The sequence below is a fragment of the Lipophrys pholis genome (assembly GCF_963383615.2).
Source record: "Lipophrys pholis genome assembly, chromosome: 12".
NCBI classification, from domain to species: domain Eukaryota; kingdom Metazoa; phylum Chordata; class Actinopteri; order Blenniiformes; family Blenniidae; genus Lipophrys; species Lipophrys pholis.
The window spans coordinates 12,239,953-12,252,720 of NC_137641.1; the positions used below are offsets into that span (position 1 = coordinate 12,239,953).

The 12,768-nt window shown below is 40.4% G+C and overlaps 1 protein-coding gene across 1 annotated transcript in view; it reads left to right on the forward strand.

The window, feature by feature from the left end:
• Positions 1-3,130: 3,130 nt before the first annotated feature.
• Positions 3,131-12,768, forward strand: part of LOC308117975 (poly [ADP-ribose] polymerase tankyrase-1) — a 99,380-nt gene continuing 89,742 nt past the window's right edge. Inside the window, exons 1-3 of the mRNA XM_080477113.1 lie at positions 3,131-3,771; positions 5,025-5,140; positions 6,475-6,583. Of these exons, the coding sequence (XP_080333239.1) occupies positions 3,267-3,771; positions 5,025-5,140; positions 6,475-6,583 (730 nt within the window). The 5' untranslated portion in view covers positions 3,131-3,266. The remainder of the gene's footprint in view (positions 3,772-5,024; positions 5,141-6,474; positions 6,584-12,768) is intronic.

A 12,768-nucleotide genomic window follows, 5' to 3' on the forward strand; every position in this document is an offset into this window, starting at 1 on the left:
TAATGCTGAAATAAGTACTAGCAAGGACAGTCTTTACCCCCAACATAAGTCTGAACAGAAAATTTTTATATAATATTTCAGATTATAGTTGTTATAAATTAAGGTTTGACCATCATTGCTTTTGCAAAATAAAGTTCATGTGAACATTTTTCTGTATCTTTGCAATGTAAATAAGAGAAACATTTTATGCATGGGTTATTATCAGTGATGTGGCCATACTGACATCAAAACTAAAATTATACTTATGTGGCTCCTGAACTTAAAAGAATTTGACAAATTTGATGATTTGCTGTGCTCATTCTTGGTTTTATAAGTTTTGCTTCAAGATGTTTTTGAAATCTAAAACTAGAGTTACATTCGTGATGGAATTGTTTTGGAGTGTGGAGTGTGAACGTAGGTCATGGCTGCAAGTCATGATGGCAGCGTCACATTAGAGGAAGTAATTTATGGCAGCTGTTGGAAGCCTGCCACTGATGGAGTGTGATGAACGTTATGTGTTCAGCAATGTGTGCTATATCCAAAAGTTGTGTTTTTTTTTTGTTTTTTTTTCAAAACTGTACATTGCCCAAAATGTGATTGTTTTCACACACAAAACAGAGGGCTTTCAAAACAAAAGACACATATCAGTCTTGATCCAGTCTTCGATTATTGATGCCATACATACAAAAAAATATGTGAAGTGCAGATTAAAATGTAAGCACAGGGCTAAATATACTCATCTGCACCCGGAGGCTTGAAAAGCTGTCTTGTAGAATGTCTGCTACTATCTGGTGGCCAATTATTGTAACTACTATAATATTCCTTCAGTAAAACTGTCCGCCCATGAAGGGAAGTTTTTCCAAACTCTGTGCAAAGTATTTGTTTTTGAAGAGTGATCACTTTCTCAGTCATTAGCTGCAGTGTTGCATTTATAGGGGGGGAAAGACATCAGTCTGACATGATGTCTTGATGTTTGGAGAGGATTTGATCTTGGTATTTAGGTTTCTCTCTATAGACACATGGGGCACTGATTTGAAAAGCCAGTAATTCAAAAATATGGTTTTGACTTCTAATATGTTTGGTCTGTGATATATGGAATTATCTAGATTCTCAGTAGGCTGACTGCATAGATTTATGCGTTCTGTGATGTAACCCCTCAGAATTTTGATTTAAAAGTCTTTTCGGGCAAAGTTGAGTCCAAGTTCACACTGGAAGTGCCTGCCTTCAACCAAACACATCCACAAAGCAGAACTGTTTTGAATCACATCATATTTAATCATTGATTAACCTTTCATCTGCATGTATTTTTGAAAATTCAGATAAGAACTGTTACATAACCAATCAGTGTCGTTAAAGGCTAAAAATGAAGATAAAGGAAAACTCATGAAATGAAAAAATGAACTTGAAGAAGTCCTCAAATGGAAAAAGCTCAGTTCAGAGTTCAGATAAGTTATTTTGGTTTAGGCACAATTATTTCTTAAAACATCGGCTATTAGTTTGATGTGAGATCTTGTCCTATGGTGGTAAAATATCACAGGGGTGGCGTAAACCAAACTTTTAAATGTTGATTGTACCACTAATAAATACTGAGACAAAAATGACATAGTCACACAATTATGGAATCATATTGATAACTTCATTTTCCTCAATAACAATGAAGTCAAAACTCCCATTTTTAAATAAAATGTGTTTATTTTCACACACACTCACACACACACACACACACACACACACACACACACACACACACACACACACACACACACACACACACACACACACAAACAGGAACATTAATTAAGTATGATGATGTAAAAAAAAAATGCATGTGTTACTTTTGGTTAAGAGATAGGACTGCTGACATTAACAGCATGATGAGCTCAACGTTTTGCAGGTTCGTGTTTCCTACAATTATTTTGTTTGTTTATTCAAGGGTGGAGGTTTTTTTCAATGGTTGGGAGAAGCAATAAGTCCTTCAATGAGCAGATTCTGAGAGGGATGTCAAATGTACAATCGCACCACATTTAGACACAATGTAACTTTGGGTTCACTGCCGGGCTCTCTAATGTCATAATCATAATATATCATTATGGGAAGGTTGTGAGGTCAAGCATTAATCTGGCCTTACTGGCAAGCTTGCATGTGTTCTCTGGATAAGGATTGATAATATAAAATTTCATCTTCCCCTCTTGCTGATTAGACACCTTGATTTGAAAATAGCTTGAAGATCTATGGTTGTCCTTGTTCTTCAGGCTTATTCTTTATCATAATTCACCTTTGTAATACGATAAAGTGGGCTGCACAGTGGTCAAGTGGTTACCACTCTTACAGCAAGAAACTCTGGGTTTAAATTTCAGACAGGCCTTTCTGTAAGGAGTTTGCATGTTCTCCTTGTGAATGCATGGGTGTCCTCCCACAGTCCAAAAACATGCATGTGTGGTGAATTGGTGACAAAAAAAATGATGACAGGAGGAGTGAATGTGACTGTGTGAGGTTGCCTGTCTCTCTCTGTTTGTCCTATGGTGGACTGGCGACCTGTCCAGGGTGTATCCTGCCCTTGGCCATTGTGAGCTGGGATTGGCTGAGCAGGATGAAGCAGTTTTCACAATGGCTGGATGGATGGATGAATGAAGGAATGGATAGATGCACTATTTCTCTTCAGGAATCAAAAGTAAAAACCATGTTGGGAAAAATCACCCCTCTAGGATCTCTACACCTTTCCCCCTGGTGACCCTCTCGCTCCTAAAGCTCTCTGGCCCCCCCTAGAGAATGGCCGTCCAGCACTAGGAAAACCTTTATATTCGTACGGATATAAAAAAATAAATGTTCACACGTATTTATGTTTATATATTTATTAAAAAATGTATAAACCTGTTCCCACACACATGCAGGGCTGGTAATGCATGGATCAAGCCACTGTGAAGTTTAAGAGGGGGTGGGAACATTTTTTTTTAAATCTTAAAAATGATTTGTTGTTTGTATTTTAGTAGTTACTTACAAGTGTTTTCAGTGCATATTCTCGCATAATTAATAAATAACGTTCCTATTCACACATTTCCTGTTAAGCTTATTTGTTACATCCAACAAAGTCAGTAGTTTAACCCCCCCCCCCCCTTCCCTTTAATTGGAATAAATTAGATAAGAACGCTCTGAATTGTAATTAACAATAATTTGCACATGTCGTGACTTTGCAGTGTTGTTTAGAGTCAAGCGGAAGTTTGTTTTTTTCCTGACAGGAAAACGTCGCCACTGTTTGTGTTGCTAGTGGGGACAGTCGTGTTGTGAAAATGGCGACGCCTCGTCGCTCCTCTCAGCAGCAGCAGCAGCCGCCAAGCTCCTTGCTATCCTCCCCTCCCCGCGGCTCCTCTCGGCCCTCCACTCCGCCCGGTTCTCCCTCTGCACCCGCCGACGATGCCGCCCCGCTCCCCCTCCGGTCCGCGGCGGAGAGCGCGGCTGACGGTGAGGTAACCCCGGCCTCTCCCACCTCCACTTCCCCAGCTCTGGCCCTCACCACCACATCCAGCAGCAGCAGCAGCAGCGGGGCTAGCAGCAGCGCTAGCTCCCCGACCACCACCGAGGGCAGCGAGACCAGCCCAGGATCCACGCCCGACTCAGGCAGCGGCACTCCGGGCAGCAGCAGCGGCAGCGGCGGCGCGAACGGTGCCTTCAGGGAGCTGTTCGAAGCCTGCCGTAACGGGGATGTGACGAGGGTGAAGAAGCTGGTGGATGCGGTGAATGTGAACGCCAAAGACATGGCAGGACGCAAATCCACACCCCTGCACTTCGCCGCAGGTAACCACAACAAAAGCAGCCCCACGGAGCAGCGTCACACCGGTGTTGTTGTTATTGACCACAGAGGGCCAGCTATCAGCTGCTGGTCGCTCTGGATGGAAGCGTGCACACCTCCAGGTTGTTTGTTTACATGCGGGCAGACCGTAACATGCTCCCAGATTTAATCAAATACGAGCTGAAAGACTTTTTTTGGGGGAGGGGGGAAGTTCCCGGGATCTTCTGTATGGTACTTTATCATTTCCACCATAGAACAAGAATGCTCTTTGTTTACCGTCATACATTAACTGTATTATTGTTATTACTAATATTAAAGTATAGGTTATGATGTTCCAGCAAAATTATTGGCTCTATTATACAGACCTTCACCTAAACATGCAATATGTGATATTCCTGTGCAATACTGTGGTCAAGATATGACTTGGAATAGATAGGTAAACATTTACTTTACTAGTTGCACTTTCACTTCTTGGACCCAATTCTAACGAGATAAGTTCTTTTTTCTTTAAACTACATGCACATGTGCAGTTGAAACCAGTGACGTTGATGTTGTTTTTAGTCACTTTTCCCATGAGTATTGAGTGTCTGTGCTTCAGACATCTGGGCTGTTGCTACTGTGTGATGCAACATTGAAATAATGAAGGGAAATACATCCTTTGGCCACACAATCTCTGGGCTGATTGGCTAGAATGTAATCTATCTATCTATCTATCTATCTATCTATCTATCTATCTATCTATCTATCTATCTATCTATCTATCGCCACAGGCATGCATTTGCATTGGCTCTAAATGTTTACTTTGTTTACTCCAATGTGTTATCATGGAGATTATTTATTTTTGCAAGAAAAAACTGATAATAATAATCTAATCAAATGCCAGAAAATATCCGCAATTAAAAAAAAGAAAAAAAAATCGAATCTGCAGTAATGCTCATAATGTTGAGCTGTTTTTAATTCTGTCATCAATGTGGACAATAAAAGAAAAACATGCACAGCTGTTTTACATCTGTGGTCCCTCTAATCCTCCACTACCAGATCAAAACGGACAGATTCCATTGTGTCACATGACATGTTTGTTGCGAAGGCAGAAAGTCACTGATAGTAGAAAATAAAAAAGTGTATTGATTCTCAAAAATAGCTGAATATGATGTTTTAAGTGAAATAGGACCTCTACATGAATAGAAAGATCATTTCAAACTGCATTATAGCTTCAGTTGTTGTGAACACACAGGTCTTTTTTCGTGTTCTGTCTCAGGTTTCGGACGGAAGGACGTGGTGGATCACCTGCTTCAGACAGGCGCTAACGTGCACGCCCGAGACGACGGCGGTCTGATCCCACTACACAACGCCTGCTCCTTTGGTCATTCTGAGGTGAGGCTTCACACGTTTTCTGATGATTTTGAGAAGTCGGTCTGTTGTTCAAATCCAGAGCGGATCTAGGAGCATCCTGCACTCAGTATTTATTATGAGAATAAACTGTTGTTTTGTCCACACGTGGATTGTAAACTGTGTTCTCAACTTAAAGATCACATGGAGAGTAACCAATCATTTTCTCTCGGATCCTGCTTTGATACTCGGCTCATGCCTCAGCATGCATGTTTCGGATTATCTGCGACAGATGTGCTAATCCTTTTTGTCCCCCTTGGCTCTTAACCACAGCCACCAGTCCGACATGTACTATTTGAAATGTTTCAGAGGCTTTACGAGCTTTGTTGGAGAGCACTTTGCAAACTTGTCAAAACTGTGACGGTATGATCAGAACAGCATCAAAGAGCAGTTTTGATGAGGTGCCTGCTCCAACATATAGCTCTTCATTGAGACACTGCATACCTGAGCTTCTGAAAATGACGTGAGCATATTTGAAATGAAATCATAGAGGGCAGCAGTGCAAGGTGGGGTGTTTTAGTTCTTGTTAATTTGAAGCCAATTGTCCCAGTAGCTCCTGACAGCGGCTAGTCCTCACAATGTACAAATTCAGGGTTTTTTGTGACAAAAATTTACACAATTTTGATATGAGCTTTAGTTTTGTTTATCTGCTCTGTTAAAATATGTCACTTTTTAAAGTCAGAAGCCTTATTAGACTTGTTTCGCTATATTTGGATTGAACTGATGGATGTCTGGTTTGTTAAAGTTATAACAAGTTCCTACACTACATGGGTTTTATTTCACGTATTAGCCCAAAAGCTTCCATATTTTAATTTCCTGTCAATGAATCCGAATAAAATGATGTTTTTCATAATATAGAAACATTATCTAGTAATTTTCTGTTGTCATTTTGTATTCCAGGAAGCCACATTTTCAACAGCAATGATGACGCTGATTCAGAGCATCAAGTACTTGTAATTTGACTCCAGCGTCATTGTTTTGCTGGCTGCTGCTGTGCTTGGGATAGAAGAGCAAATAATGAGAAATGTATTGAGATGTAGGAGACGTTCTCTGGAAGCGAGTGTTCATAGTGCTTTGACTCAAGGGAGTCATTATTTACATACAGCCAACATTGTGTGGAACAGAAAATATGGAAAAGCATTTGAGGTTATTTTGTTGAGGTTAAAAAAAAAAAAAAAAAAAGGATCTGCAGAGAAATTAAAGGTTTAGATTATTCAGTAATGAGAAAGGTTGCTGAACCATGAGATGTTGCTATTCGATGCTTTTGTGTATTGTCTTGTTGAAGAAAGAATGAATGCAAATTTAAATTTTGTTTGTAGGTGGTGTCCTTGTTGCTTTGTCAAGGGGCCGATCCCAACGCTCGAGACAACTGGAACTACACGCCGCTACACGAAGCGGCCATTAAGGGAAAGATCGACGTCTGTATAGGTGAGGGCTCAAAAAGTATGCATGGCATAAAAAATGAAAATATTTGGTCATTAACTGTGTGATATGTCTGCATGTGTCTTTAGAAATCCTGTCTCTCAGTGTCTGATTACATCATGACCGTGAATTATTTAGTGGCATTTGGATATCTCTCTGTGGCGACTTTGCTATGTCTGCCGGCTAGGTAAGATTAAAATGGTCAGTCGAGTGAGCCGAGAGCAAACACAAAACATGGCTCTGACTCCCACTGCAGTTTTCTTGTGTCCCTGGATATAACACTCTCATTTCCTTTCTTAACGCCGTAGCTCATTTTTCGAGGATAAAATCTGCATTGCGTGTGTATGTGTGTGTGCGTACCCTCTGTTGCACATGCATCCACCCCTTCCAATCCCTCTAAAGTCACCACCTGGAGTTCTGTATAATCATACATTAATTTTAGAAACAGTAAACCACCCACAGACTGAACTGCTATTATTTCCCAGTGAAGAGCGAGGCAGCAAATGACCCTATAAATTGCAATTTCTGTGTAACTGCTTATTCTTAGTTTCCTCCCTCATACAGGGGACACGAGAGCATCGATTCCTTTGACTTGCTGGGAATTCACATTACACTTGAGATGAGCAGTGTGAACGGCAGCTAAATGTGAAGCCCCGTCAGTCTGTGCAGACTCTGACCTCTGTTAGGCTGCTTGTCATCACAGCTCGCTGCTCGTCGGCCCCAGAGAGGAAAAAGTCTGGTCAGACGGACACATCTCCCTCAAGAGGAGTGTTCTTTGTGTAGGCTGCGTGAGGATATATTGTTACGCATTTATCACTGACTTTAATTCTCTGACACATTGCTGTCCGTAGGTAGCATCTGCCTCTGTGAAAATGACAGGCCGCAATCCATACAGGTAGCGTCTATAGATCCTTTCCCATCAGAACAGCACCTCAAAATCTGTGTGATTTTTAAAGTGCTGAGTAAAGAAATCACACATTACTCGGTGTGAATGAGGAAAATAACAAGATTTGAGGTGTTAAAAAACACACCGTGCGATGTTCACGTCATGTTCTTGTGTGGATTTTACAGTAAATGTAAGAAAATGCATTTAAGTTGAGGGGTGAAAAAATGAAGAAGGCTGCGTCAGAGATCCCTGTGGAAAATCTGAAGGAGACAAGATTGCCCACAGCATGAAAACAGGCAGAGCTGAGTAAAAATATTCATGGATAAGCGTCGCTCAGTGTGAGGAAATCCAAAAAAACCCAACTGTAATAATCACCAGATACACCTTTCTTGGAGTGCTGAGAACAGCAAGAAGGAAAAGTTCTGCCTTTTTTTTTTTTATTTGTACCTTTGCAGTCAAGGAACATCTTGCCACTGAAAGACTGCATAGCAGCAGAAGGCTTCAATAAGCTGGAGTACAAACCTCATCCCGCTCTTAGACTGCTCGTCAGTTATTGATTCATCAGTAATTATGAATGAGAGTGAAAATGAGGTAAAAGGTCTCACAGGCATTGATTCATGTTGACTGTTGATTTTCTCCTCTCAACATGTGATTCTTGACAGGAGCACTTAGGATTCATTTAGAGTTTAGTTTCAGTTTTTGATTGAATGCCTGAAGCCTAACAGTGTTGATATGATGTTTTATTAGTGGTCCCTTTCGAAGGAACAGCTCACGCAGTGTACTGGTGTCTACCAGCTTCTTTCTTCCCGAAGCCCTCTGAATCAGCAGACGTCCACTTTTAGAACCACTGATTTAGGTACGTGATGTAAAACTGAGACACAAGCTAAAACTTCAAGTCAACGCGAGCTTTATTGCCAATTCTGCTGTACATACAAGGTACACAGTGGAAGTGAAATGTCATCTCGCTTTCCCTCCTACGGTGTAGACATATGTCACCCAAAATAAAATAAAACAGAGAATATACACAAAATGTATCACTACAAATATAATAAAAATAAGAAAACAGAGAATATAGGCAAGAAAAGGGGTGCAACAAAATTTTGAAATAGAAGTTAAAAAACTGAAATGTGCAAGCTACAATAGAATATAGCCTGAGAATAGCTGTAATTGGCTATGGATATGGAATGTGCACCAGACCTCACTGAGGACAGAATATCAGTGGGACTTGAAGCAGTGGCCACTGCACTCAATGCAACAAGTCATTATATGGAACTAGGACGGTTCCATAAATGCGATGATGTGATCAAAATGAATTAATTGGGGCCATGTGGTTTAACTTTGTGGGTTTGTTTTTAATAAAATGATCCTGACGTGGCCTCTCTCGCCCTGGATGCTGAATCAGGGTTTTTCTAACAGCTGACAGTGAAACATTACCTGCTGTATGATCCTGTTCACCTTAATCTTCATCTCATCACCTTGACTACCTGCAGCCTTCGACACCGACCGCTTTGCTTTAGCACGACCTGTTGTAAGCTTCATGCCGGATCGTTTCCTCACGCCGTCGTCGTGCGGTACTTTTCGAATGGCTTGCGCTGATTCCTAGCAATCACTGCCAGCCCCTTTAAGCACACTTGTAGAGTCTAAAGTGATTCAATACAAGAGCTATGTGGTGATTTCTGCATTGAAAAAAGCAAGAATTTTCAGTTTCGATTTAGATAATTATATAATAATATGTCGGAGGTTGTAGTTTGCAGTAGCTATTGCAATATTTTGAAAGAATGTTAAGTGGCCAACACATTAGACATTTTCCTCGCGACTTTTGTCATGTGTTCATGTGCTGATTTCCAACCATGTGAAAACAGACTTCGCAAGTATCATATTATTCTGAACACCTCTGTCAATATTTTGTTGGTGCATGTCACCTTTTTAACACTTTCTTTGACGTTATTAATCCATCTGGTTGCTTGTCAACAACAAGCGTTGCTAAACTAAATATATTAAATGTGAGATGATCAGTGTGACACGTTTTAGTTCCTGAAACTTGAGAAATTACTCTTAGTCATTATTCCACTCATTTTGGTTCTGTAAATTGGATGAAATAATCCTTTCTATTTCCTGGACTCACCTGAGTCTTGCTTGTGTTGCTGGTTTGTGGCCTTTCACTGATTTGGAGTTTGCGATCACTCACTGGCACGGTGCGTACCCTCCTGCAGCCTTTTCATGGCAAAAACCTTTTGTGGACTCCGTTTTTCAGTCAATAGTTTCTTTTTATTCTCCCGTGTTCCTGAAAATATAATATTTTTAAAAACAGAACCGCCACTTCGCAGAGCTTACATGCTACATATTGTATTGACAGACTCTCGTCAATACGCAGCTCCAATAATCATCATAAGAGTTTGTTGAATCCAATTTAAACACAGAGCGAGGTAGTTTTGACTTGACAATAGGAAAATGCCTGAGAGTTACAATCACCAGACTTTAGAGGCAAAAGGTCAAACAGAGATTGTTCAATAAACTATTTTGAGCCACATTTAGTTTTTACAATGAACAATACTGTGTCGACTTTCGGAAGCTCATTGCAAGGACACCTGCCGTGCGAAGTGTTGCTTTACACCGGTCCATTAGTCAGTATGAATGCTTCCACTTCAAGAAAACACAGTCTAATAATAGTTTTAAGGATCAGGATCATACATTTGATTATGCCATTAGTTGTTTCCAGGTCACATTACCAAGTTGTGAGTTAGTTACAAGTTACCCATCCTCCACCCGGCCACATATTTACTGTACTTTTCTTGCTTTCCTCGAACACAAAAGCTCCCCCAATATAATGTAAAATTCCCCTTTTGATTAGCCACCTGCATGTGAACGTCCTTGACTGCGGGAGCACAGCGATGTTGTTTTGCACTACCTTGTAACGATGAGTGAGCATGAAGGAGAATAGATTTTCAGTTTTTCCCCGCCGTGTATTAAGCTGAATTAAAATGCCAATGTTAATTCAACTATTCTGAAATAAACAAAACAAAAAAAAAGAAGATTTGAACAGGGTCTTCCCTTATAAAATAACGCAGCACAGCTAATTTAGAGTTTACTCGAGTGCTTGTCGGCAGGTGTGGGTGTTCAAATTCACTTTACAGCTTTTAGCTGAGCGCTGAATAACAGAGTTTTTTACTTGACCCTCCGGATGTGCCTCCACATTCATCGTCCTTCCATTACAGTTGTGCAGCAAAGAAAGCATGCTGACTCTTGACTACATTTACAAGCAGTTTGAGGCATGTAAACAAACAAAAAGCATGTGACACTGCGGGGCTCCTTTATTGGACAGAGTCTTAGTAGCCCGTCGTCTTGCCAGGTTACAGATTTGGCTGCAGAATGAGATTTGAAGGAGCTCTGATTTGCCTGTAAATTTGTCTCAGCGTGGTGGACACGCTGTTCCCCTCCCGTGCGTTTGACATGTGGAATAAGAAAGTAATCTCTTGTCATCTGACAAGCAGAGAAAAATCGCCTTAACAAACTTGAGATAAGAAGATCTCTGAACTCTAAAGGCAGCTATAAGACTGACTCTGAGTTGTTAAACGAAGGGGAAATGCAACAGTTATTTGGGTTAAAATCATGTCATTTTAAAAGGTTTAGAAAACAAAATGCATTCAAGAAACTACTTAGGTTTAAGCAAAGACCATGTTCCCACTTGTAATTACTAGACTGAGTCATTTAAACATGTTATATAACTTCACACACTTGAGATATAAAAATCTTACCAACACATAGTCTGATCTGCTCTAGTTATGTGTCCTTTCCATATGTTTTCATTCATTTTACTCTGAAAGTTAAAGCCCTAAAAATATTTTTGTTTCTTATACAGTATTAATTTCACTCTGATGCTGATTCTTTCTTATCACGAGCTTACACAGATACAAATGACACCTCCTTGATAATAGTTTGTAGATTAATTCATCTAAACCCCCTCCGCCAGTCTTTCATTTATCATATATACAGAATTATCCACTATCATCCGTACCATTAGCAAGTTGTCATTACGTAATGAAATACAATGGTTGGTCTTTTGTTTGAAGTCTGTCCTGTCAATCACAGTAGACTATGGGAAGGCAGGATACACTTTAGACAAAGAGATAAATAATCACAAACGCTCACATTTTCCCTAAGAGTATTTTAGAGTCACCAATTAGCGTAAAAAGGTATGTTTTTGTTCAGCAGGACAAAGCTGGAGTACCAAAAGAAAACTGAAACCCCCTCATGGCTCTGAGGCGAAAATATTGACCACTAGAGCACTGACTGTTTAAGTTTCTGTTCAACGCAGACTTTAGTTTTAGTTCCTTCATTGGTCTTGTCCATAATGACTTCAACCACTAGAGGGTGCCGTCAGCAGCAGCAGCTGGATCAATGAAAGAAGAGACTCCATTTTCAAAACGATTCTGGTGTTTTGTGTCCATTTACATGACATTTGTGCTTGGAGCCACTGAAAACACAACTTTTTAAAAACGGCTCCTCAGGTGGGACTTTTTGAAAACTTGCTGTCTCTATGTAAACAGGAGAAAACACACATTTTCGAAAACGCTCCTACTCCCATCTCCATGAAGATGGTGGAAAACACAACTTTTTTAAATGCTGCTACTGCACATGTCCACCATGGCCATAGTAAATAATGGCACGACTCCTAGTTGATATTCTACTAGGACTTGTAGTGTTATAGTTGAGTCACCCGTAATAGAAATCCGACTTCGTCATCTGCCCATATGACTGATCCTGTACTCGCCATTGTTAATGTTTATCGGGTATTGTTCTCTGCATGTGTGTGTGTGGCTTCATTACAAAAAACAAACGGCACCGACTAGTAGCCCAACATGAAAACTACATTGTTTTCACCGTTTCTGCTGCTTCCGTGTAAACGGACATCCTTTTCAAAAAATTGCGGCGTAAAGTCACAAAAATGATACATTTCTTTCAAAATGTAAAATGTAAACGGGGCCTGAGGCGCAGGCTAGTAGAGCCCTTTGATGGTATGTGGTTGCTGTCCACATCTGGTCGCCTTGTCCAGAGATATGACACAATGGACAGACAACTTGAATTCTACCATGAAGCATTTCGCTAAGACTATTGCACTGATTTTGCGGTCGATGAAGTGGGCTCTTTTTTTGGGAGGGAAGAAATTCTTTGCTCTAAAATGTCAGAAATAAAAGATATTCAACCGCCATCCCAGTTTCACAGAGCGTACCGTGAAATCTTTTAATTGTATGCTTTGTACATCAAAAGATTTTCAGTTTTGAGTGATGCGCAACACAATGGGGTG